The sequence below is a fragment of the Coniosporium apollinis genome, assembly GCF_000281105.1.
Source record: "Coniosporium apollinis CBS 100218 chromosome Unknown supercont1.6, whole genome shotgun sequence".
In the NCBI taxonomy this organism is placed as follows: Eukaryota; Fungi; Ascomycota; class Dothideomycetes; genus Coniosporium; species Coniosporium apollinis.
The window spans coordinates 625725-651005 of record NW_006913268.1 but is presented as its reverse complement, the minus strand read 5'-3'; the positions used below and the strand labels follow the sequence as shown (position 1 = coordinate 651005).

General features: G+C 55.2%; 10 protein-coding genes across 10 annotated transcripts; 4 read left to right on the top strand and 6 right to left on the bottom strand.

Moving 5' to 3' along the window:
- Positions 1 to 268: 268 nt before the first annotated feature.
- Positions 269 to 1321, bottom strand: W97_01850 (uncharacterized protein; the record flags this gene model as incomplete). The annotated part of the gene is made up of 1 exon (XM_007779753.1): positions 269 to 1321. The coding sequence occupies one exon, from the start codon at positions 1319 to 1321 to the stop codon at positions 269 to 271; it is 1053 nt and encodes a 350-aa protein (XP_007777943.1).
- A 231-nt stretch (positions 1322 to 1552) lies between these two features.
- W97_01849 (uncharacterized protein) lies at positions 1553 to 1940 on the bottom strand (the record flags this gene model as incomplete). The annotated part of the gene is made up of 2 exons (XM_007779752.1): positions 1553 to 1756; positions 1830 to 1940. 2 exons carry the CDS (start codon positions 1938 to 1940, stop codon positions 1553 to 1555), a joined length of 315 nt encoding a protein of 104 aa, XP_007777942.1.
- Positions 1941 to 2649: 709 nt separating this feature from the next.
- On the bottom strand, positions 2650 to 3961 carry W97_01848 (uncharacterized protein; the record flags this gene model as incomplete). Its single annotated transcript, XM_007779751.1, has 2 exons — positions 2650 to 3655; positions 3708 to 3961. The coding sequence occupies 2 exons, from the start codon at positions 3959 to 3961 to the stop codon at positions 2650 to 2652; spliced, it is 1260 nt and encodes a 419-aa protein (XP_007777941.1).
- Positions 3962 to 5129: 1168 nt separating this feature from the next.
- W97_01847 (uncharacterized protein) lies at positions 5130 to 6479 on the bottom strand (the record flags this gene model as incomplete). Its single annotated transcript, XM_007779750.1, has 1 exon — positions 5130 to 6479. The coding sequence occupies one exon, from the start codon at positions 6477 to 6479 to the stop codon at positions 5130 to 5132; it is 1350 nt and encodes a 449-aa protein (XP_007777940.1).
- Positions 6480 to 8376: 1897 nt separating this feature from the next.
- Positions 8377 to 9370, top strand: W97_01846 (uncharacterized protein; the record flags this gene model as incomplete). The annotated part of the gene is made up of 3 exons (XM_007779749.1): positions 8377 to 8599; positions 8647 to 8877; positions 8961 to 9370. The coding sequence occupies 3 exons, from the start codon at positions 8377 to 8379 to the stop codon at positions 9368 to 9370; spliced, it is 864 nt and encodes a 287-aa protein (XP_007777939.1).
- Positions 9371 to 10282: 912 nt separating this feature from the next.
- On the bottom strand, positions 10283 to 12745 carry W97_01845 (uncharacterized protein; the record flags this gene model as incomplete). Its single annotated transcript, XM_007779748.1, has 4 exons — positions 10283 to 10434; positions 10489 to 10869; positions 10963 to 11584; positions 11696 to 12745. 4 exons carry the CDS (start codon positions 12743 to 12745, stop codon positions 10283 to 10285), a joined length of 2205 nt encoding a protein of 734 aa, XP_007777938.1.
- A 302-nt stretch (positions 12746 to 13047) lies between these two features.
- W97_01844 (uncharacterized protein) lies at positions 13048 to 14289 on the top strand (the record flags this gene model as incomplete). Its single annotated transcript, XM_007779747.1, has 1 exon — positions 13048 to 14289. The coding sequence occupies one exon, from the start codon at positions 13048 to 13050 to the stop codon at positions 14287 to 14289; it is 1242 nt and encodes a 413-aa protein (XP_007777937.1).
- Positions 14290 to 16576: 2287 nt separating this feature from the next.
- Positions 16577 to 18228, top strand: W97_01843 (uncharacterized protein; the record flags this gene model as incomplete). Its single annotated transcript, XM_007779746.1, has 2 exons — positions 16577 to 16928; positions 16982 to 18228. The coding sequence occupies 2 exons, from the start codon at positions 16577 to 16579 to the stop codon at positions 18226 to 18228; spliced, it is 1599 nt and encodes a 532-aa protein (XP_007777936.1).
- Positions 18229 to 19773: 1545 nt separating this feature from the next.
- On the top strand, positions 19774 to 20695 carry W97_01842 (uncharacterized protein; the record flags this gene model as incomplete). Its single annotated transcript, XM_007779745.1, has 2 exons — positions 19774 to 20373; positions 20432 to 20695. The coding sequence occupies 2 exons, from the start codon at positions 19774 to 19776 to the stop codon at positions 20693 to 20695; spliced, it is 864 nt and encodes a 287-aa protein (XP_007777935.1).
- Positions 20696 to 20997: 302 nt separating this feature from the next.
- Positions 20998 to 22056, bottom strand: W97_01841 (uncharacterized protein; the record flags this gene model as incomplete). The annotated part of the gene is made up of 2 exons (XM_007779744.1): positions 20998 to 21637; positions 21932 to 22056. The coding sequence occupies 2 exons, from the start codon at positions 22054 to 22056 to the stop codon at positions 20998 to 21000; spliced, it is 765 nt and encodes a 254-aa protein (XP_007777934.1).
- Positions 22057 to 25281: the final 3225 nt, after the last annotated feature.

Sequence of the window (25281 nt, the reverse complement as noted above, 5' to 3'; positions counted from 1 at the left end):
TATGCGGCCCTAGTACCACAGCTTGCAGCGAGCGTTTCTTTCGTCGGCCCACGGTGTTCTCGCTCAAGAGCTACTATGCGCTTCTGAATCGCTTCGCTGCTTTATGGGTGGGAATAGGTGATAGGGTTGTATCATAGCTTAACCACGCGTTCATAACTTATTCAGCATATACGAGCAGTTTTCCTTTGCTAAAGGCAGCATAGATCAGAAGCCTTTGTTACTGGAATATCTAGAAAAGCCCATGCTTAGTTACCCGGTGATGCTGAACTTATAGCTTTGATTTGCTCATCTCCTCTAGCACTTCTCCCTCATTCGCAATTGTTATAATGGCTCTTCCCCACGCTTTATTAGCCTCTACGTCATGCATAGCCCTCGGCACACTCTCTAGGCCCTTATACTCCTTATCGTAGACAACAGGTTTGACCTCTCCTATCTCTGCCATTTCCATAACCTTATCCCATACCTTCTCTGCCTCCTGTGGGAACCGTCGGCCATGCTCGCCCCAGCGGTACCCAATGACCTTGGCGCTCTTTAGCAATATCTTATTAGCTGGTATCTGCTCCATTACGCCGTGCCGGCCAGCATATCCGATAACGAGGACACGTCCGCCATACTTAATACAGCGCAGTGAGCTTTCAACGTTTCCAACAGGATCATACACCACATCCACGCCACCTTCCTCATCCTCTCCATCCCTCGTCAACGCCCTAACCTTTCCTTCCCAGCCCGGCGAGTCATACCTCACCACCTCCACCCCCAACCCCCTCACCACCCTCTCCTTCTCCTTCGACCCCACAACCCCAATAACCCTCGCCCCCGCCGCCTTCGCAACCTGGCAAGCTATAACCCCCAACCCCCCCGCAGCACCCAAGACCAACACACTCTCCCCCCTTCTCAACCGCGCCCCCCTCTCCCCCATCAAACTCGCAACCGCGACGCACCCACTCGCCCCCAACGCACACGCCTCCCGCAGCCCATATCCGCGCGGTACCCTCCTCAGCAGCTTCTCCGGCACAGCGATATACTCCGCATACGCCCCTAGCGCGGAGCCAAAGACGCGGTCACCGGGCCTATAGGCCGAGAAAGCGGGGGACTGCGCGACGATACCGGAGAACTCGAGACCGAGTGTGAAGGGTGGCTTGGTGTGGCGCCGGTTGTTTTGGTGCAGGCCTCGGGCGTAGAGGACGTCGACGTGGGTTATGGAGGCGTGGGTGATGCGGATTAGGACGTCGGCGGGCTGCCATGGTTTTGGGAGGGGCGCTTCTGTCGCCGTGAGGGAGGACAGGTCAGTGACGAAGGCGTCGAGAACGATGGCTTTCATCTTGGAGGGTGGTGTCTATGACAGTGACTTGGGACTGTCAAAAGCTAGAAGCTTTGGAGGAGCGTCGGGAGATCGACGAGGGGTGTCGCCGAGGTACGGAGCTGTCACGTGATATCGATTTCGGATATTCTTTCCTAGTTTTAAGGTGGTGACTGGAAGGTCCTTAAATATAGGTTGACGGAGCTGCAAGGCAGATGTTGTCGAGAACGTGGTCGTGACTACTACAGCATCTCATAGTACTGGCGGTTGGTTGAGACTGCGGTCCTCTAGCTCAATCTTCGTGATATGCTCCCCAGGGACAACGACAAGGCCCATAAATCGGCTAGAGTGCGGCAGAGTGACGGATGAACTGCCAGATTCCGCGATGGCCTTTTTGATAGCCTCTTCCGATGGAGGACGATACTCGTGGGTAAGTGCCAGGATGACGTTGCGGTCCTGTTGACAACAGTGAGTAATAAGAGATTTAAAGAGGTGCCGAAGCGCTTAGGCATGAAAACGTCGGACGAACCCTATCAGTGCACTTCATCTGGCCTTCAAACATGCGGTTGTCCGTTACGGTGATACGCAGAGTCTTGCCAATGAGTTGTGTGAGGTAACCCACCGCTCGCTCGTTGGACATTGTGCTCGCACCTAAGGGTCGATCTGAAAGATTGGGGCAACTAAGACAGTTTAAGGGATCCGACAGCTGTGAAGGGATAACCAAGCTGAATTGTTTCCGTACGTTATTGTGAAGGGCGATACACTAGGGGAGAGAAGTGAAGAAACCCAAGATGATCCGAGCCGAGACGCTGATGGCGACGATAACACCGCAGGAGCGGACAACATCGTAATCACTACCTTGTCGAGTTTGCCGGTTTCTATCTTGGATAACACGGCATATGTTGCTCCACAACGTGGGCGGTTAGTGGCATGCTCGAAGTTAAACGTTTTAAGTCGGTCTCCAGTTATTATATATAACTACATCCTCACCGCAGAAAGGAATATTACCTATATACCCTCCAAAGAGTCTTACTAGGATGCAATTGCTGCGTATAATGAGGGTCAACCTTGTTAAAGAAAGCAGTCACCTTCGCGGAGCTCCCGCTGTGCTACTTAGATGCCGCCCGAAAGAAGAGGTTTACAAGTCGTTGATATTAATACTCTCAGCTGTTTCTCTAATCTCATTATATTTTCCGGAGCGCTTTGTGCACATCTCTCATACCAGTGTCTAACTCACATGTGTCCAGCTTGGTTGTTCGGGTTTGTGAAGGTCTCGTTTGCGCTGAGCAGCCAGTCTCTCGCTCAGCTCATGGTGAAGCTCCCCGCTCTAGGATTGCGAATCACCCATTTCATTGTACCTGAGCAATAGCAGCCACAGCATCCGCGCGGTCCAACAGCACTGACATCGACCGCTGACCCTCGGATCCACTCGCAACAGCACTCGCCCACTCCCTCACCGCATCCCTCAATTCCTTCTCCACCCCCTCTTCCCGCCAGAAGTGTCCCGCCTCGTGAACCTCCGTACTCCAAAGCAGCCATCCAGCCTCCTTCTTCAGCTCCTCCACCCACTTCCGCATCTTCTTAGCCGAGGCGAAAGAATCCTTGTCTCCATACACTATCAGCGTAGGCCTCCTCGTGATGTTCTGCTGGCCCGGTGAAGCTTTCGCCAGGGACGGCGCGATCAAAGTAGACGTTGGCGGCAGGATTGGCGAGACGAGCAAGTAAGCAGTCGATACGTCTGGGACATCCTTTACGTGCTCTTCGTCCTCCACTGCTTCGTCCGCTGGTGAAGGTGTACACGACCGATCGCTGGCCTTCCTTCCAAAGACCTTGAGGCTCCGCGGCACATCGAGACTGCGCCGGCTTGTCTCCCGGCTCCGGCGCCGAATGTCAGGCGGGGTCTCTTCTCCGCCGATTGTGAGGCTCTGGCGGCTTCTTCGGAACGAGCGGCCGCGTTGCGCTACTGATGCGCTGAGCTCGGTACTCGTCTGTTCGGCTAGGACGCGCGCGCGGAGGAGTATCTCAGCAGCTGCGGTGCCAGGCACGGCATTGATGAAACGCTGGAGGAGGGTGGATGTTGCGGGGATGTGGGTCGTGGCAAGGGAGCCGTAAGAGTAGCCGCCGAGGATGAGCTTGATGGGTGGATCTGGAGGTGGGGGTCCACTACTATGTCTTAGAAAGAGCGGTCGGGAGCTGCTGCTGGGGATAGGCTGAAGCTTATGCGTTTCGGGATATGAAGATGGAGACAACTGGAGGTTATGCAGGTAGTGGATGAAGCAGCCGGCGAAGGAGATGTAGTCCGCTAGCTCCGCTTTGCCGGACCAGCTTGTGCGGCCGTGAGATGCACCTGCGCCTCTGGAGACTTGTGTCAGCTCTACGTGTTGAAGAGCGCTTCCAAGTTCCATACCTGAAGTTGAAGGTTCCCACGATGAAGCCCTGGCGGAGGACCTCTTGTCCAACAACACTCACGATTGGATCATCGTAGGACCCACCTAATGGCGCGTATGGGTGCGCTATGATGGCTCCTCTCTTCTGCCATGTGTCTTCTACAGAGGAAGCCGACCCTGCTAGTTCTGAAGGATGGTAGATTCGGCAGTCGAGCGGGGTGTCATCGTGTAGAGATGGGATAGTGAAGCTGTACGCCGGGTCTGGCAAAGTCATCGTTCGGGCACTTGGAAGTACCCTCGGATTAATTTCATGACATCGCGAGGAGGAATGTGGTAGATTGCGCGTCAATTGCAGTTGAAAGCTTACCGCAAGTGCGATGTGGGGTTGCCTGGAGCCTGTCTGGGTCGAGTGGAAGATGCTTGGCATCAGCTGCATGGGTCCCGTCTGTTGATGGACAACTTATATCAGGTGCATTGCAAGTATCAGGCTGAGTGAAAAATATGGCTGGTGGCGTCACGTAGTGATGGCAGATATTATTTCGATTGACCAAGGGCCATCCAAAGAATGCATTGTCGCATTGAAGGAGAAGAGCGCGCAAGCGCAATCAGAGCCTAAAGACATCTCAAGTGGTCGATGCACTATAGGACCCCAATGCTGAACATCTTATGTTTTCCTATCGCATACAATCGGTCTCGCTATTCCATAATCGACTGATCATAAGTCCAGGTCCATCGTGAATCTGGTACTGAACAAGTAGAATATAGATGCGACGACGAACTTTTCCGGTGGCCCTTGAACCAAGGAGGAGACCATGAAAGTGCTTTTGCCACATGTGGGTCGATGGCAGTGGTGCTGCAATGACTCTGGTACTCAAACATATCTTAAGAGTACAAGACCGTTGAGCGGGTTCATTCCTACAACTATAACGATGCAAAGGACGCACTCCACACAAGTAATATTAAGACAAGAAAAGTTATGAAAAAGGTTACCGGTGGAGATCGAACCATGTACTCCATCTTACGTATCGTTGCGCAGCCCCTGAGTAACATCACGGAGAAGAGGGTTGATCATCCCAACATGCCTTCTCATGACCATGATAATAGATTGAATTGGCAAAAAAAGTAGCCACCACCCGCCGCCTCCTAGGGATCGAAGACACAGTTTACGGAGTCAAGCCCCTCAGACCTATGCCCCGGGAGTCGAGCCCGTGATCCCGTGTGCTCATGGATGAAGAGGGATCCCCAGCGGGCCAGGGGTGTCGCCGAAGCCATACCCTGGACCTACGCCGCACAATTGACCAAAGCGACTTTGACATTATATATAGTTATAACACATAGTCTTGCCGCTCGTGCTGCTTGGTGACGGCGCTTTCCATTTTTTCGAGTCCGATCGTGCCTTTCACGGCCGCCTGCGCACAGATGTCGATGCCGAGTGATTCACTTCACTTCACTTCATCTGAACGCTCGGATTCAGTGTCTGTGTCCTGGTGGGATATGAGTAACTCCGGATCCGGCTCGTCATCGTCAGAATGGAATATCTTCCGCCGGCTTCCCTGGTCCGGCTTCTTTCTTGCAGGACTGAACGCATCGCCACTCATCGGCGGTGGAGCTGTCGACGCCCTCTCACCATCTTCGTGCTCAAACACTTGACCATCTCTTGTAACTGGTATCGGCTGCTGCAATATTTGCCGACCTCGCCTGAATGCCTCAAGCTCCGCGCCAATGCAGCACTCAAGTAGCTTCCAGTTTCGTGTCTCTGCAAGCTCGAGCTTTCCTTCGATATACTGAATAGCGTCGTCCATATCCGTTACGAGGTCCGAGAGGCCATGCGCGCCGTTCAACTGCCTGCTCTTACTTCCGTCACTAACGCTACTAGTACGCATCTCATCCGCAAGCCACATTTCGAACGCAGCGACTCTGTCGACTACACTTTTCCATACTACAGCGCCTTCTTCCAGAGCCTCACGTTCTAGCTCAACACGTCCGTATCTCTGCTCCAGTTCCTGGCGTCCAGCCTGCCAGTGGTCTTTGGCCATGCTAAGCGTTCTCCTCTTCGGAGGTAAGGTTAAGAACGTAGAGCCATCAGGAGCCGCAGCGGTCAGCAAGGTAGGAGGCCTGTCCAGAAAGCGTCTGATTTCCCCGTCAAGCAGCGACAATGACGCCTTAAAGCTCGAAAGCTTTGACTGTACCGAGTTCTCCAGACCCGATATCTCAGCGATGAGCCGCCGGTGCTTCGCCTTCATCTCTGTAAGTCGAAGCTCGAGGTCGTGTATATCTATCTGTAGTCGATCGGCTTCTTGCTGTAGGGACTGTGACCTAGAGCTGTTGTTTCCCTGCTCGATGCTCGTAATCTTCTGAAGGATTTTATTCTGCTTGTCCTCCCAGCTTGCGACCTGGTTCAGTATAGCTCGGTTGTCGTCGAGGTCATTTTCAAGCAGGTTTCTCTCTTCTGCCTTTACATAAGCGAGCTCTTGAATGGTGCGGGATATACTACGTCGTGCTGCTCGAAGTCCGGGCTTGCGGCGACCGACCCGCCGGGACGGCGACTTTATGCCTAGGCGTACGCTCTGTGCTGTTGGTGTCGAGCTGCCATCGGATGCTTGGTCATCTGGCACACTGTTCAAGCCGGCGATAAGGCCTTCGGCTTGGGCGTCAAGGAGAGATTGTAAGTCCTCTTGGAGTTGTTGCTCCTTCCTCTGCAGAGCCACCCAGTCTGCTGGCATCCTTTGCTGCTGCGTTTGCGGTTTTGGCAATGCATAAACGCTGGCGGCTATCGGTGGAGGAGGCAGCATGGCTGCTAAATCTTGCGCTGAGCGGGTCCAGCGTGGAAGCTCATAGCCGGAGCTCGATAGCGCTGGACGGTCGGGAGGGAGCTGCGGGCTGAGCCAGGACCTGAACAAAGACATTCTATATAAGTTTCGCTGTCCGTTTGAACTTGCGTATGCGCGCAGGCGAGAAATGAGATGCCTGTGTCCTCATGGCCAGATTGTCACGTGCGCTCAGCTTGGTACGAGTAAAGCGAAGTGGTTGATACCTACACCGCTTGTAGGGGCTTTTGAAACTCCTGGGCGCTGACATAATACCACAAACAGGATCATTAAGCAATCAAGCTTTATCTACAAGGTTGACTAGCTCAAAGCTGATATAAACTCAAAAGCTACGTCGACCTCGAGAAAAGGGCTTCAAATGAGTATACTATGAGTTCTGAGCGGACAGCAACGAAGGTCCATGGCAGTCCGCATCCTCCATTCGTCGTTCGCCGACAGCCGAGGCCGATCGTACTAGTATAGGCGACTTACGAGTACGGAGTACAATCAAGTAGCGGCTTTGGCAATAGCTCGTCTTCAATCTGGGACCCCTCTGGCTTCCAACCTTTGACGCCTCATGAATTGTTGGGTAGATGAAGCCCGTTCGGACCAAGGGAAGATCATATTGGCAGACGAAACGTCTCACGCACCATCGTTATGGGCTTCCACATTCCGAGTTTCACCGTTTTCCTCAGCCTTACGAAAGCTTACCTCCGCGTTCTGCATGCCCTCCGCACTTGCATCCGGCTCCGCTTTCGCTAACCTTTTTACCGTTCACGGGACATCACCGGCGAAGCAGGAACAGTATCGTGATCTATTCTTATTGGGGAGCTCGTTCCAGGCCTCGGACCGTTTCGCCGCGCCGAGGGTCAGCTAATGCAATTATCGCGTGTTTCTCAAGCTCATCAGGCCACCTGTAACTACCGCGTCGCAGACATGACCGTTCCCCCAACGGCTCTCGGTAAGCGCCCAAACGAATCAGCTACCCACCGAGCATTCTGTGGGGCGGGGAAGCACGAGCATCGCATCGAGACGTCGGGTGAGCCCGAAGGCAACCTGGGTTGTTGCTGAGATCGCTTCCTCTCGTGTATGCAAGTGAAGTGAGTAAGACGGAACATCACATCGTAAGTGACGAGGTCGCCTCTCAGCGGCGGATTCTTTCTTTTCTCGTACCTCGGCAGTCCCCTTCCGCTGAAGCACGGAGTACCTTTGCTCGCACGTTTCATCGTGGCGAAAGAGCCGCCGTTCAGAGTCTCATTTTCTATGTCCGCGCCGAGGCTTGTACTATGAGACGAGCCCCCTTGACGTTCCGCCAGAGAGGTTTTCGGTCTCGCCTTGACGCTCAAAGCTGTCAATGCGGAGACTTCCCCCTTCCTTTCCCTTTAGCCTAGCGTCTGAGAAGCATTTCCGAAGCGAGAAGGTCCTCAGCTTCTTGCATGGACAGCAATGCTGTTGGATACCTGGAGTTCTATCTGTGTCACTTAGCTCTCTCGCGACACTCGGAACCACTGCGGTATGGTCCCCCAATGCTTTTGCTTCAGGGGGCGGGCTTTTCTCCAGGATATATTTCATCCTCATATGCCCCACTGCTCGACGGTCATACAAGCTTTCCGCGCAGGCCGCAATTTTCCGTTCGTACAAGGCTACCCTGCAGGCAGTCGGCTTCCAGCAGGGTCCCCCCTTCCGTATTTTTTCGGGCCTGGGGTTACATTCATTAGTCCTACTATATTGTTAAGCTACTATATATCGTCCGTTTGCACAGAATTTATCCTTCAGCAACGCACAGTTCGAACTACCTGATCATACTTCTGTAGATCCCTTCGTTATTTCTGCTCTACGCATTACCGGCGTCTTTCGCATTTTCATTAAAGAAAAAGTCACTATGCTTCTTCATACTATCATTGTACTTGCAGGCTTTGCCGCCTACGCCCATGGCAGCTGCTTGCACGGCACCTCCAAGCTTCGCAGGCGCTTCACTGCGGAGGGTAAGGTACAAGTCAGCAAGTTCGGCTACACCAGCCTTCAAGGCCCTGTCAACTGGGCCAATCTTGCCGCAGACAATGAGGCATGCAGAACTGGCAAGAACCAGTCTCCGATCAATCTCCGTATGGTCTCAGTCTGTCTTTATACCGTCGTGTGCTAACGGAACTAGAGCCGGGTGTGACAGCTCAAGCCGCCGAAGCCCCTATCATCGATATACCTAATGTCGAGTTTGCGGACTTTGAGAATCTGGGCACTACTATTGAGGTGGTTGTTAACGGCACGACAACTGTTGCGGGCAGACAGTTCAATCTTGTGCAATTCCATCTCCATACTCCATCCGAGCATCGAATCAATGAAGAATACTTCCCGCTTGAGATGCATATGGTGCACCAAGCTGCAGGTACGAGTCCTCGTTCCGCCTATGTTCCTTCCTTCCCCTCAACCTTTTTCGTCTTCCAAACACCTCTGCTAAACCCATCCCAGACAACTCCGGCGATATCGCTGTCCTCGGCGCCCTCTTCCAGCTCTCCACCGACGGCAGCACCACAGCCCTCCTCGCCAGCTTGACACATCACATGGACAAAGTTGCCGAACCGGGCAGCATCACCGAGACAGGCCCCCTAGACTTCGCCCCTCTCGTCTCTCATCTCACTACCACGCCCCTCCTGCAGTACAGCGGCTCCCTGACAACCCCGCCCTGCGCAGAGGGCATTACCTTTCTCATCGCGGAACAGCCGATGCCACTGGACGTCGCGACATACAACAGCATCAAGCGGGTCGTCAAGTTCAACGCACGATACGAACAGGGCGAGCCCGGGCTGGATAATCTCCTCGCCCTGGCCGCCCGCGGGATGGCCGGTGGTGAGGGAGCTGGTTCTCCCGCCGCTTACTAAGGTGGTACTGAGGACAAAGTTGGAGAGGAGCATCAATCTGCTCCGACTTCGGCGCACGTGTCGACTACTACTGCTCCGGCGGCGGCGTCGGGGAGCGCGGCGGCACCCCTCAGCACAATTCTGGTCACGGAGATGGCCCTGAGAGCGTCAGGGGTGGAGATGGTTGTGCCGACGAGCGTTATTGCGCATGTTGTGCCGCAGGATAGATGATGGTTTTGTGGTGCATTTTAGCAAGGGAGTTTTGCATTGCTGGGTAGAGGGTTATCTTTTCCTAACTGGACATGGGTTTGGCCTTATAGATGGGCTTCTGGATGGGCATTTCTGGTTTATGCATATATATGGTGTTTCGGTCTCGTGTAAATAGAGTCTATCGTCCCGAAACCAAATCACACTACATCAGCCCGGTTCAAGATGCTAGGCGTCCATGTTTGCCGACGCAGCTGGATGAAGACGCTGACTTGAGAGTCAACATTGACCATGCAACTTTCATTTCTAAAACTATTCATTGGGGGCTGAGGAAGAGCTGAGCACAAACTCAAGCTTACTTCGCTATCAGGACAAACTGATCCGACTAAGCACTCAACACCGAGTTCACGTCCAGACATCATTACGGATGAGGATAGGATAATATCGTGGTATCTAGGTAGCCTCTCCCCTCCCATCTGCCCTGCTCCATGCTTTTCCATCCGCGCAGCAGGGCGAACGCAAAGTCTCATTCCTCGCAGCCAGGACCGAGACAGCCCTCTCAGGCCAACAACAGGAAAAACGCCACGCTTATCTCCAAGAAATGCATCAAAACGTCTCGACCGTCAAACGCTCGCGCCTGCCTCTTCATCTGTTCCTCTCAATCCAGCTCCCTCCCTTACGGGATAGCCACTCCCCTCACTCAGCCTCTCCGTACTCATCCCATGATCATAATTTCACGCCCCAAACCCCCCTGCCCGCCGCGACGCCGACCCACTCGCCCCCTTGCTGCGTAAGCCCACTCTGCGGCGCCCAGCTCAGGTTCCCAACCTCGTAGTCGCACCGCCAACTCATCGCGGGCCCCTTCGCCTGGATACTTCCTGCACCCGCAGCCGCGCCCTGACCCGCAGCGCCCGCCGCCGCCCCCACCGCACCCCCGGCACCCGAAACCACCGGAGCAGCATTGCTAGACGAGAAAGTAGGCGCACCTGCAGCCTCGCCGTTCAACGCAGCCCCATTCCCGCTGTTGATCAAATCCCACACACACACCAACGAGTCATCCCCCCCCGAGGCCAACATCCCCCGCCTGCTGGGGGACCACTCGATAGCGTTGAGCGCCGCCGCGTGGCCACGGAGTTCGAGTAGCGCTTGCCCGGGCTGCCGGACGTCGAGGACGCGGATCAGGGGGCTGTCGGCTGCGAAGGTTGCCAGGAGGTGCGGGTCGTGGGGGGAGGCGGCGAGGCGGAGGAGAGGCGGGGCTGGGGTCAGGGTTTGTTGGGCTTTTGTGGGGGAGATGCGGCCGGTTGTTGGGGAGCCTGTGGGGTAGGGTTGTGTGAGTGAGGTTTGGAGGTTTGGGCGATAGACTGGGCTGGCTTGGGAGGGAGGGGGTTTGGGAAAGGGGAGAGAACGCATACCTTTCTCCTTGTCGCCCTTTTCTGCGGGCTCGTAGATGATGGTGCTGTGTTCCAGGCTCCGGAGGTCGAACATCCGCACGCTTCCGTCCGCGCCGCAGGAGACGAAGACGTCGACGCTGCCGGCGCAGAAGCGCACGTCGAAGACTTCTTTGTCGTGCGCGATTAGCTGCGTCTTTGCTGTCAGCGTCGGGATGTCCCAGATCGTGCAGGTCGTGTCTATGCTGCTCGTGATGATCAGTTTTGGTGACACCGTGTTCCAGTCCAGACTTGTGAGCGGCGCTGTGTGCTCGGGGCTCTTGCTGTTGCTTAATAACGCCAGCGGTGTTAGTTTCTGAGGTGCCGGATCTCGAGTGTTTACGCTGGAGGAGCGGCTAATGGTACTGCTTATGTTGGGGGCGGAGTAGGAAGATTGTGGGAGAGACCATAGGCGCAAGTGGTCGCCTGAGGTAGCGAGGAGGTCGGTGGATTGTTTTTGTGAGGAAGGCGGCTCCCAAAGAATGCGAGTGACGGGATAGGAGCACGTTGCCTCGGCGACTTTGACGTATTCGAGGCCATAGGTTACGCTGCCAGGGGTGGTGGGCTCTTGGGGTGTGATTTGGGTGTCGAGTATTTGTATCTAGAGTGAGCACAGATTAGTGGTATTCCTGCAAGGGCCTTGGCACCTGCTTTTCAGTCTACTTTATAATCCCGGGTATGGAGAAGCGACGACAGCCAATGAAGGACGTACGAAATTATGCGGATCCTCAAGATAACTGCCCACGGCTATCTTCCCAGCGCTATTCCCGCCATGTACCGGCCATTTGCACCAGTCGAACGCGTACACCGCCCACGGCGCCACGTAGTTGCAATTCTTCTGCTGTCGGTCGCTGTCGCCGAGTATCGGTGTTCCTGGCGCCTCGTCTGCCATGCTCGAGTTTGCCCGCGGCCGTATATCCGCAAGGCCGAGTGGTGATTGCGACGCCGGTCCTGAGGGTGTCTGCGGATTGTAGTACTTGCTCTGCTGCTGAGGCGTAGGCGTGTATTTCGCGTTCTCGGGGGTGTTGGAGAAGGGGATGTATTTCTGTTCCAGACCAGCTGGACTCGATCGCGAGTAGCTGTGCGAGGTACTCATAGTGTTGGACCGCGTAGGGAGGGTGTATTGTTGCGCATTAGTGTTTAGGTGGGGGACCGTAGGGACGACTGAGGGTGCGGTGTAGGCGGATTGAGGGCCAGGACGTCCTGAGAGCGCGGGCTGGAGATTCGGCTGCAGGCTGCCAGGCACGCCGCCAACATTTCCGGCCGCCGAAGCGTTGCTGAAATGCGATCCCTGAGGAGTGGCTTGCTGGAGACTGATGTTTGGCGCAGAGCCCGTCGGGTATGCGTCTTGCGAGCGATACACCTGTTGGTGTTGCTGCTGCTGCTGCTGCGCGGCTGGATGCTGGCCGGTAAAGTTGCCAGACGCGATATGCAGCTCCTCCCCCTGCCTCCGTACCGTCGCTGATCTTCGTGGTGTCTCGAACTGCTGCTGCTGCTGCTGGGAGCTGCTTGCGCCGGGCCCAGGCAGACCGGACGTCGACGGTGGGGCGGTCCCGCTGTGCAGCCCTGGAGCGTTGCCGCTGGCGGGCAAGAGCGCGTCGGTGCCGGCGTTGGTTGTGCCTGAGGTCGCGGCACGAAGGCTCCCTGTGGGCGCACCTATCGAGCCCAGTGCCTGCGCCGCTTGATATATGCCGGCCGCAGCTCCGGGTGTGGTCGTTGAGCTGGAAGGGTGGGCGGGTTGGTGGTGAGCGTGGAACGGCATGCTGCCGTCAACCGTCTAGGGTCGCCCAAGTTACGGCCGGACACTGCAACAATACGGAGTAACAAGGTGTGGAGGGGCGCCGGGGATTTTTGGGTATAGATCGTTTGCGATGTAGGCACTTTGGGGTTGCCGTAGGGCTGAGTGACAACAAGCGATGCTCACGCTCACTTCCAGCCGAGCTCTCTTGGACAATGAACCCAACCGACGAAGATCACCGGCACGACAGGTGGCAGGTCTCCTGTAACACCGCTCCACTACAGCAGCGTTGATTGAGTAGCACAGTACAAAGAAGAGCTCCAAACATGCCGCCCACTCAACGCACACCTCTGCGCCATCTCCTCCTGCTCCCACCTCCCCCCTCACCACCGACCTTCGCCGCTCTCAAAGCCGCTTATAGTTCCTCCCTGACGATCGTACTCCGAGAGCTGGGCCGACTTCCGCACCGCCGCTCCACTCCCATTGCTCTCGATATCGCTCTGCCATGCCCTCACTTATACGCCAATCCCACAGCTCCACGGAGCACACTATGGAAGACCACGCAGGAGTTAGTGGCTGGACTATACAAGCTCATATGCATCATCTCCGCCAGGGACAGCATCGACGTTGAGGATGCAGAGGGCGTAGATGCAAGGGTCTTGCTAGTAGCTCACCCACGAAACGGAAGGCTCGACCATGTCTCGGATGGCACTTCAGAAAGTGATACTCAAGGTCCTGTTACCAACCTAAACACCCTGGCGCGCAGTGGGAGAGATTATCATATGGTTTACAGCGTCGAGAGTGAGGGTGGGGAACAAGTGTTAAAGAGCTTCTTAGCGGCTACCAGCAACAAGATGGAGGTGAGGAGGGTTAGGGGTGGCATTGTGCAAGTTTCTGATGGCGAAGAAGAACTGGGTGCGCAGGGAGACTCGTCAGCCCATAAGAGACACTACGACGTTGCCGTAGGAGGGACGTTCGATCATCTGCACATCGGGCATAAACTACTGCTCACCATGACCGCTTTCGCTGTCGAAGCTCCGCAGTCCGCCGCCGCCTCTGATCCGCCACGACAAAGAACCGTGACCATTGGGATTACCGGAGATGAGCTGCTGAAGAACAAAAAGTATGCCGAGTACCTCGAGAGCTGGGACGATCGGCAGAAAGCCGTATATAAGTTCCTACTCTCCATCTTAGACTTCTCAACCCCGGGGTCGTCGAAGATCAAGATCGAGGAGAAGAACGAGCCTGGCCCGAACGGTCACGCTATTGAAATTAGCCTCACTTGCGGTTTGACGATCAAGTGTGTCGAGATTTGGGACCCGTTCGGGCCGACGATCACGGATGAGAATATTTCAGCGTTGGTCATCTCTGCTGAGACAAGGAGTGGCGGGAAGGCCGTGAACGAGAAGAGAGCGGAGAAAGGGTGGGCTGAGTTGGAGGTCCTGGAAGTCGATGTTCTGGATCCTGTCGAGGGTGAAGAAGCTGGGAAGGTGGAAGAGGACTTCCACAGCAAAATTTCCAGCACGGAAATACGTAAAAACTTGAGCGAGAAGAAAGCTAGGATATAAGGGCGGGGCTGTTGATGCACAGTCTGGTCGGAATCCGTGGGATGAACATCGCCACCTGAGGCCCTTGGTATCTCCATTCATGAAGGTATGACCATCTCCAGTATTGGCACTTCTCTTGCAACGCAGCATTTTGTGTTGGATTGCGCTCCCTCGCTTAAGTTTCCCTGAAGAGGCTACAGCTCGCGAAGGTGGCCCATGAGATGTCTGTTCTACAACGGCAGTGCAAGCAAGGTGGTAGCACTTACTCGAAGGATCTCATGGCCAATTCAAATCCTTCAAGTTCGTGCCGTATCAGGTGTGGCTTGCAGCCCTACCACCCATGGCAGCTGCAATGCTCCGACAAGATTAACGGTGACGTGCGTTGCGACGCAGATCGACTCCGCAAGCCGCTGTGTCGAGGGACGCTTTAGAGAATGTAGCCGAGCTTCAAGCCTACCTAAGGGAAGAAAGGCTGGCTGCATGAAATTGACGGGTATCTTCGATGCTCCATCGCGGTCCGTTGCAGCACCTGGCGCCTCTCCACATATAGAAAAAAAGGCTGTATAGAAGTATAAGTCCTACTGGACTTCGCAGCAAAGCAAGGAGGATATCACTGGAGAGCAACTTGCAGCTTCAAGGTTCCTAATGCCGCCTTGTGGACTACGATCATCCAGCTGACGTTCTCCAACAAAGCTGCAGTGTTCAGCTGGCGTGCGTCTTTCAACGTACCTTAGTTGACTGTTGCCTATCAAGCCGCTCAAGCCAAACACATCACCTCTAGTGGGATGGTGTCATTCCACCATCAGAGGCATGTTCTTCAAGGACTTCAGAGGCGCTCTGGAGAACTCTCTCAACTTTGAGCATTGATGGTACAGTGCTCTTGCAGATAACTGAAGCCCGGCGTAAAAGCGGGATCGTTCAGCTTAGAAATCAAGCGCAACAGCCGTTTGTGCGAAAGCTCACAAATAACTGCACAATGAGGCGGAGGAAGTTCGCGCACGGACAGTGACCCCTATAAAACATCACGTGACTATGCCCTTGCCTGATCAGGCCTGCGACACGACTCTCACGACTCCCACGACTTCGGACTCCAGCAGACTATCCATGTCCGTCTCTCTTACATGTCCTTGTGTGTGTGCCGGTCTATGATGCCTTCCGACGCGTACCTCCCAAACCCGTTGGCGCTGTAGTGAAAAACTCGAAGATCTTCATCGAGCTACCCTACGGACGCTACACTGATCAAGGAACGGGATGGACACCTGCAATAACACTCACAAGTGAAGGTTCTTGACGTCGGAAGAATGGAACTGCAGGCCTTTTGTGCCGTCCAGCTTCACAGACACCCATCTTGGGAACAAAAGGACACAGACAGGGCGTCGACGCCGTGATTCCTCAGCTCCAGCTTTAAGCCTCATCTTCAGCTAAGCCCGCACAGCAGAGGAACCAGGATACGAGAAGGGAATCTCTAGTTTGCTGCAGCCTCCGTACGAGCCTCCGGTCGGAATTCAAGTAGCCAGCCTTTCTGCCACAGCCGTCACTTGCCGCGTCTGTCCCTGAGGCGCCTGCACGTCGAACCCCTCGGACATTTTAACTTCAGCAGATGCTTGCTTGAAGTACCACGCCAGTTGAGGGCATCTGACGACTCACATTCTGACTTCTCCCAACCCACGTCATCCAGCAGTTGGCGGTGTCTCTTTGGCGCTTGTTGCACCAATACTCGACTGAACTGGAGCGGAGGCGCCTTAGCAGCTCCTGCCGCGGCTGGGTTCCAGGTTGCCAGCAAAGCCTTGCATGGCGGGGGATCGCGCAACGCAACGCATCGCGACCGACGACCAACAAGCCGGCGCGATGTCAGAGCCATGCAGCTGGCCTTCCCACTCTCCTCGTCGCGGGAGGGTACCCGTGTTCCTCACATCCGCTAACGGTCATGTGACCGGCGATAAGACCTTCGATTGGACCGTCCGCTGCTCTCTCTCTTCGCTGCGCGCATTGCCCACTTCCTGCGTCCCATCCACGACTGGCGCTCGGCTGACACCTGCTTCCATTCTGCGACGACTGCTGTCATTCTGCATTGCTGCTTCGCTACTCTGCTGCTGTTATGTGCCGCCATAGTGCCCCGTCCTCTCCCTTCGTCTCTCTTCTGCTTCCGCGCGTTGCCTTGCACTCCCGTCCCGCGCAAACATCGTCGCATGACCATCCGCTCTCCGCTTCAGTTCAGCCCATGCGCCGTCTCTCCGTTTCGCAAAGCTCAATATCTGTTCCACTCTATCCATTGGATAGATGACCTGTCAACCCGGCGCAGTCCAGCATGGCCTCCAACGCTGGCATCCTGAAGCTTTCCAACGAACTCCTTCGCATCATCCTCGACCAGATCGAAGCAGATCCTGAAAAGCTTGTCGGCCTCGACCGGCGATCCTATCTCTCGCAGGAGAGCTTCAAGCCGCCGCCATTACCGTCGCCAAATCAGGCGCAGGACATAGGCCATTTCAGGCTCACGTGCAGAAGATTCTCAGAGCTAGGCGCAATCCATCAGTTCGCTCGAGTAACGACGAGGTTCTCACGGAAAGGCTTCAAGCGCTTGGAGAACATCGCCGGACAGGCGCATCTAGCCAAGCACGTAAAGAAGTTCAGCTACATGGTGCCGTATTTCTACGTAGAGGGTCCTCTGCATTTGCCACGTCATCTCAGCGCATGTGACTGACGTCATATACAGGCAGAGAGCGAGTACGAGAAGTACTCCCCGGCCTCCAAGAGCGACTAGGACCTCTGGACGTGCTCCATTACGACCAGAAGATCAAGGAGCAGAAAGATATATTGAAGTCCGAAGAAGACGCGAGAGTGCTCAAGCAAGCTCTTCTGGCATTCACCTCACTACAGCATGTTCAGATCCTGCGTGTTCAAGATCAGCAGGATGGGTTACTGCTCAACTACATTCGCCAACGCGATGACCTCGGCCACCTTGTTGAGCTGAATTGGGCACCGGCATGTTCTCATAGCACAAAGACACTTGGTGCTGCGCTTCTCGCCTCCCACTCTCCGTGTTCACGTTTCTCCTCGCCGATGCTGAGTCCACAGAGCGCTATTTTCCTAGCAAACCACCCGCCAAAAGCGTTGTCGGCGGTAGCGGAGCGCCTGACGGGCCTCGAACTACATTTTGACGATGGCATCGACCTCGACAACAAGATGCGAGATCTCTCTGGCCTTTTCCGGCTATTCTTCACGGCAGCCGTCAATATGCAGGCGGTCCATGTAGGGTTTCCTTCGCATCGACCGTTGAGCCTAAAGCTTGAGGAAGTGTTCCATAATGTACGATGGGAGAAGCTTCTGGCTTTTGGAATCCAAGCGTGGCGTCTGGACGCTGAAGAGATCATCGCACTGGCGAAGAGGCACCGGGAGAGGCTGAAAGGTCTACGGTTGAGAGATGTTTTGTTGAAAGAGGGCAGCTTGTGGAAGGACGTACTCAAGTTTTTAAGAGATGACATGCATCGGTTGGACTGGGTCAGTCTTCGCCGGATAGGCTACACCACCCACTTCGACCAGCAGTGGGCAGTAGGAGCAGAAGTACCGGACGATCCTCCGGGTGGCGCGAGCGAGAGCGACGACGAAAGCGACGGCGGATGGGATCCACATGCGGAAGCAGATGAGGAAGCCGGTCCTTCGAACTCGAACCATCATCCTATCGACGAGGATGATGAGAGCGACAACACCTTCTCGGACGCCGAGCCGGATACCGAAGACGAAACCGGGCCAGAAGCGGAAGGGATGGACTTCCCAGTTTTATCTCCAGACACCCCCTCGACAGCGCCATGGTGCGACTGCAATGGGCGCAGCTCCTACCTGGATAGTCCTGAATCACTGGGCGACAACGGCATCTTTGTGAGCAACGTTCAGCGAAAAATGTGGGAGAAGTGGGTCGTGAGACGATGTCCTGAGCACAGTCCCCAGCCTGGCCACAAGTGAGCCACGTGGCACGAAGTGGCTCCGGAATATGCAGGACACGTCACACCGTTAGGAACGCAGATCTCAGAAGTTGGGCCGAATCCTCCGATTACGGCCACCATGCAGAGGCGCTACCTGGGCCGCCTGCAGAGATCGATCGAGACCACGAATCCTCCTCTCTACCTGTAGCTGTGTCATCTGTGTGGCTTGCCCCATCAGTCAGCCTACGAACGCGTTCTGTTCTCCTTCTTGCAATATGTTTTAGGGTTTTATCCGGCCGCTCTTATCTCTTAACGGTGTGGTCTCGACTTCGACCACCAGCTTGCATGCTACCGGCGCTATCTCATTCGAATGAGCAACGACCAACGATGATTAATGGCCAAACAGCATACTTAGCGGCGTCCTGATATAGGCTTGCAATATTACGTAGAGGTGGTGGTCGTCTGTCATCTTTAGTACTGTCTATCAGCACGCATGTCTTTCCCTGCAACAGAACATATTTATCCGTCTTCGTATACGGTATACTCGAACATCCGCTACGCAGATACTTCAGCCGTACACCGCTAACCTGCTCAACACGTTGTACTTCTATTTCGTGTAGACCTTGTTCTTGCGTGCAACCACGTAGCATTCTAGTTCACTGAGTAGCTCTTCCGTCCATATCATCAGTTTTGATTAGATCTTTGCGAGTTGATAGTACTGGTTTCAGTCTTCCATCTGTTGCAGGTTCACCCGCGCTCCTAAGTTCAGCATTCAACTAACTAGAGCGCGAGGTTAGAAGTTTCAACTCTCGACTCTTGCAACAGACGCACTATTCTCTCGTCTTTATACAGATGCTGATATTACCAGCTGATCTGGAGAAGCAAACATACCTTACCATGACCGGCATCTTACATGAAAAAGGCATTCTGCCAACTTTGCCGCTTGCGTTCAGTTCTCTCTAATCCTGCGCTGCAAAACAACCCAGCTGGGACGATGCCGACGACACAATTGTGAGCGTGCTACCAGGCGCACACGTCTAAATTTTCTGATCGCTCAGCGAAGTATCTCATGCATGCAGCAGGTGGAGCGTAAACTCGCGCCATAACGCTTACACCTCCACTTCCAAACATGGCAATGGTAGGACGTACGCAGAATGTCGCAGGTGAAAATTCGAGTTTGTGCAGACCAGCAGCATACGAAGACTGGATTTGCGAAGAGAATGAGGACGTGGAGGGCTTAGAGACAACTCTCGTATGACATTGCATGAAACTCATAAAAGACTTCCGGTGCCAGAAACAGGCGCAGATGTCTTACTGAAAGCGTTGCAGCGCACATTTGGCTCAGGGCGTAGACTGCGTTTGGCAGCACCAGGTGCATGAGTCCAGCCTCGTTTTTCGAACGGGCTCCGTCTGCTGCTCACACCTGAGCCTACCTAAGTAATGCTTTCCACAGAATACGAAGTCCTGTCACGTGGCTTCTTGGACCCTTTCGGACCCTGAGCTTCATCCCTCCCACCACCAACTTCTACATCAACTCCATAACATCCTCCCGTTCACGCAAGTTTTGCTCGCCCTTACCGCCGCAATGGACGCCCTCCGCAGCGCCCTCCAGCCCATAACCCACAACCTGCCGACCCCAATCCGCAACCTCGGCCTCTCCCTCCTGGGCCCGCACTGCTACCAGACGCTCCTCCACGATATCGACCCCCTCAGCGACCCGGCCTGCCTCAAACTCGCCATCTCCAAGGGCCTCGGCATCGGCATAATTGGCGCCTCCTCCATTGTCAAGATCCCTCAGCTGCTCAAGCTCCTGAACTCGCAATCTTCCGAGGGCATCAGCTTCCTGTCCTACGCGCTCGAGACAAGCGCCTACCTCATTGGGCTGGCGTATAACGTTCGCCAGGGCTTCCCCTTCAGCACGTATGGCGAGACGGCCCTGATAGCGGTGCAGAACATCGTCATTGCAGCGCTGGTGCTGCAGTTTGCGGGAAGGACGGCTGGGGCCGCGGCGTGGGTTGCTGGGCTCGCCGCGGCGGGATACGCCCTGTTTGATGGGCGGACGGTGGATGCGCCGACGCTGAGCTGGCTGCAGGCGGGCGCGGGCGTGCTGGGGGTTGCGAGCAAGGCGCCGCAGATCTGGGCGAATTGGCGGCAGGGGGGAACGGGGCAGTTGAGCGCTTTTGCGGTACGTATGAAGTATAGGGAGGAGGGTGTGTGAACAGTGGGCTAACGTGGGCTGATAGGTTTTCAATTACCTGGCGGGCTCCCTGAGCCGCATCTTCACGACGCTGCAGGAGGTGGATGACCCGCTCATTCTGTACGGCTTCGTTGCGGGCTTCCTCTTGAATGCTGTGCTTGCGGCGCAGATGATCTATTACTGGAATAGCCCGAAGAGCAGAACGACTTCCTCCACGAAGCTAGAGGAGCCGATGCGGGAGCGGCCAATGGCTGCGGCGTCGGGTACGGCGCACAAGCCGAAGAGCCCGTCTACCAGACGGAGGGGCTGACGAGCCGTGCTTGTTCGTTGGGCTGCACTTGCGCTTTCTTTGAATGCATGAGACAGCAACTGTTTCCTCGACTGCTACCTATCCGCTGTCGCAACGAAAAGTGTGCCGTGTTTCCCTTTTGCCAATAGACGCGAAGCCCTGGCCGTGCCCGCAACAATCTTGGTACGGTGCAGGAAGGCAAGTATGATGAGAACCCGTAATGCCCACCAAACCATCTTATCAATCCAGAGCGCCCTGAAATGGAACTTTTGGTACCCAATGCCGCCCCATTCTCCGCCTGCTCATCTCGATAAATTCTCCACCTACGGCCGTCCCGCCACATCCGCACTTCTCCCCTTCCCAGCCACCATCCTCTGCACCTCCCTCTCCCTCTGCAAATCCCTCGCAATGACCTCCGGATCTCTCCCCGTACTCATGAACCTGAGAAACAGCTCCATATTCGGCGCCTGATTGCCCGCAGCCGGCTCCCTTGCCCTGCCCGCCGGCGTCGCAGCCGCACTCTCCACCTCGTCATCCTCGTCCCCTGAATCGTCTTCGTCGTCGTCCTCGTCCATGAGTTCAGGACCGGAGAAGATCGAGTGCGCGATCTCGGATTCGCCGGGGCCAGCCCAGAGCCAGATTTCCGAGAGGTCGTGCTCGCCCAGCTTGCCCCCCTCATTCCCGTCTGCACTGCTCGTCCCTCCACTGACCCCACCATCAACCCCATCAACCCCATCGATGAAGCGAGCAGCTTCTTTCCTGGCATCTGCGATCGCGTCTTCGATGCTGGGGTCGAGCTTCTTGCGCAGCAGTTGCTGGAGCAGGCCTTCTTGGGTGCGGCCGGGGAAGGAGGGCAGGGGATATGCGTGGGCGCGGGCCAGGAAGGCGGAGTTTTCGGAGAGGGTTTCTTGGAGGGTGCTGAGGGTGCGGGTTGCGGTTTGGATTTGATCGGAGAGGATCGGCCTGGAGAAGTGGTTGGCGGGAGGAGCATGAACAGATGTGGCAAAAGACTGGAAGGCACGGAGGGGGTTTAGACTTTGATATGTGGGTAATGCTTCAGACGATGGACATGGGTTGTGGAACATGGAAAAGGGCTCGGAGAAAAAGATGCAGGTACAGCGCGAACGGAAGAATGATTATGAGTGACTGAGGAAGCAAGGGGAAAGCCTGACGATGAAACAAAAGGAGAGGGAATATCCAAGACCGGCCTGAGAGACTTGCGTGTACATTCTTATTGCACGGAAAACATATTCTTACCATGGCGGTATCCGGTCACTCTTCTCAAGATCTTGGCGGAGAGCACCAAGGGTATTGGCAAATGTTTGAAGGCGCTGGCGAACACGATCGAGCGCGCGGACTTCATCTTGATTCACAGCTGCCATGATAGTCGTCTGCAGAGAATGCCCAAATATGTTCCGTGCCTTGTGCGGTTTGGTCGTGTTCAAGAGACTTTATGTGCGCGAGGTCGCCAGGGAGTGTTCACGAAAGGCCGATCCTTTGATGGAAATGCTCCGGCCGAGTGTTCTCCGGACCAAGGCTACCAGGTCACGTGTCAAGCGTCAGGGGCAGGGGTTTTCGCGGGGACCTCACATCAGGCTTCTTCCATAGGTATCATACCGATCCGCTCCATAACTACCCTTAACAAGGAGCTATATCATGTCTCACTATATACGTGGATGTGCAAAATGAACCCCACTACTCCCAAACCGCCTCTCGCTTTTCGGCCTGGAAAGGAGACCTGGGAAACCATGCATAACCCGTTTCGTCGCCAACACGTTTGTCGGTAACGGCCTGGTATCAACCGCTTCCAAACTGAAACGTTCTTGTAAAACATAGAGGCCTTTCTTTGAAAGAGGCGCTGCTCACAGAGATTTGTTTGGTGGGAACGGGCTGTCTTTACTAAAGACTGAAGACATCAAAGGAGCGTAATGCTTGAGAGAGCTTGCGAAGCTGGGATCCAGCGTAGCTGGGCAGCAAGATATCCGGTCTGTGTCAGGCCCTCATGGCCAATCTATAGGAGTTGGTGATGCTTGTCTGAGGTAGTATGACATTCATTTGATCGCCTTGATCCTATCAACCACTCAAGGTTGCAGTGGACGCTGATCCTGCAGGCCATTGACCGGTCAACTCTCCGTCGTGCAGTCGTTCCGTGCTTGAGGTTACTTGCTGAGAGACAGCTCCACCGTCAGTCCTCCCCTGCTCCGAGACGAAACATCACTCCCGCCAACAATCAAAGTACGACTTACCTGGAGAAGTCTCCGCTGCCTTACCTTGATACCCGTACAAGGAGTTGCTCGCAAATCCCAGACCTCGAATATGTTGGAGATGGTGCCGTCGATAGCCGTTGTCTCATGTGGCCTCCAGCGAGCTCACGGCCCATCCACCCGCCAAGAGCCTGATTCCAGCAGTTCGACCGTGCATCGTGGGAGTCCACAAGCTTTGCCGGTAGCCATGCCGAGTGTTAGATCCGTGGTACTGAACTTCTGTACTCCCTGATGGGACTGTCTGTAGAGTCACCAAGTTGGTACGGATGTCCAGCCGGCGCGGAGCACTACGACACCACCGCAACACTCTCCATCCACAGCCTCAAGCATGACAAAAATGGTGCAACGTTACGCCTCATGTCTGGGGCTTCGGCTTGGCCTACCGCCTGCATCATGGAGGATATCTTGCAAAAAGTTTGAGCTAGGTCTGTCTCCTTGCTGACGAGCGTAGGCGCTTTCCTTTGACTTCAGCTGTCGTTTTCTCGTCTGCTCGACCCCAAACCGAGCTGCGTCAAGAACCATCGGCGATCTCACGAACACGAGCACCCTGCCCAACGCCAGATGCCTCAGCAGAGCTGTTTAGCCCACCGCGACGCCAGCGCCATGTCAGCCGCGATGGATTGCGATCCAGTGACTGCAGTCACCCTGCAAACGGCGACGGCAACAAGAACAGTAGCAAAGCGCCGAACTCCAGCATCGAATCCTAAGGGCTCAGGGACAGCCATGGGACTAGTCCTGGTGTGCCGAGGACCGTCCAACATGGGGCGTAAACGCGGAGACGTCTTCAACATGCATCTGCTTGGAATCATCTCAGAAGACGCGTGCTCGACGGGAAAGAGCATGGAACTCTGGGTGCAGGAGACGGAGGTGCGGCAGGACGAGGAAGCCTTTAAGACGCGAGAGATCCCCTAATGCGGACACAGAGCAAGGAGGGTACTCAAAATATAAGAGAAGGTCTTCTTCGGGGGAGTTTTTGGCAGTATCCAGGCTTCTGGACACTGGAGACCAAGCGCCGGACTTAATATACTGGACAGGATCAGATTCCATCCGCCACCAGGAAGCATACGCGGACGGAGGCTCAGTTCATATCCAGAGGAGGGGCCGTCGGGAAGTCCTGCTGATGATCGGATGCCTGTTGGAATATTCTGTGGACAGTGCAAGCTGCGAACCACAGCCAAGTCTTACGGAACAAGAGATGGCTCTACCCTCGGGCTTTCTGGGCTTTCGGGGTCCTCGGCCGTGGTCTCCCAAAAGCCCTCCATCTAGACCAGACTGGGCGGTGACCAGTCTGAGCAGTTGCTATGCAGGAGGAACACGATCCATGAAATGACAGTAGGAGGGCGAGGAGGCACGAAACTGAAATGGTCCGCCTTATCCGTCAACGAAAGGCAGACGGACAACAACGATGTTGCTCGATGGAGAAGAGCTTCCCCAGTCCAGCCTGGGAGCTGTATATTGTGTCCATGGCGACAGAACACTGCCAAAATATGTCCATCTCATGCTTTTGCGCAGGCCCTTACGAGGCGAACTCGTCAAACTGCCACTCGTATCTCGTTCGGTGTTCTTGTCTCCAGATTCAAAGAGTATAGAGCGCCATGGCTGGAAATCGGTATGCCGAGCGTGTTGTGGATGAGTACACCAACATGAGGACCGAACATGCCCAATGTAGCCCCCAGAAGATATGTCGGCTCTAGGAAAGACTTATAAGAGAGCAGGGCCTCTCTGCATCCGGAGACGAAGATCGAGAGGGCGGCGGCGCGCTTGTTGGAGGATGCGAGATCTACTACAAGTGGAAACAGTTGTAAGCGTGGCGTTCGCACAAGTCTCCGCAGCAAGCCACCAAACCGCGTCTTCCCCGAGTCCGCGTCAACAAGTCGGCTTTATCTTTTGCGGAGCGGAGTGTCCAGAGGCTGGGATGAGACGATCCAGTGGCCGCAAGGCTTTCAAGCTGCTCTTGCCTCCTGAGCAGTGCACCAGGCCACCGAGAAGGATGTCGACGTCGCCGTCAGCGCTGTGCGGAAAGCCTTCGAAAGTTATCCGTACTGTCTCCAGCTGCACCCAATTCCTGCACTACCTGCTGCATAAGCCTCCCGTCGTCAGAGTGTTATAGGAAGAGCTTTTCGGCGGGGCTTCGTCGAGTTGTCCGCTTCAAGTGCCGGAGAGCATCTCGAACAACTGCAAGGCGGCAACTTATGTGGAACGAAGGCCCTGCAGCAGTATACAGCCAGGCACCTCACGGCAACGAGGCGCCCTAATGGATGAGAGCCCGGCCGTTATGATCCTCCTACGGGACCTGCAGGAGATCGAGCTTCGTGTGGTGGCTCCGCCTCACTGCCCCATTGT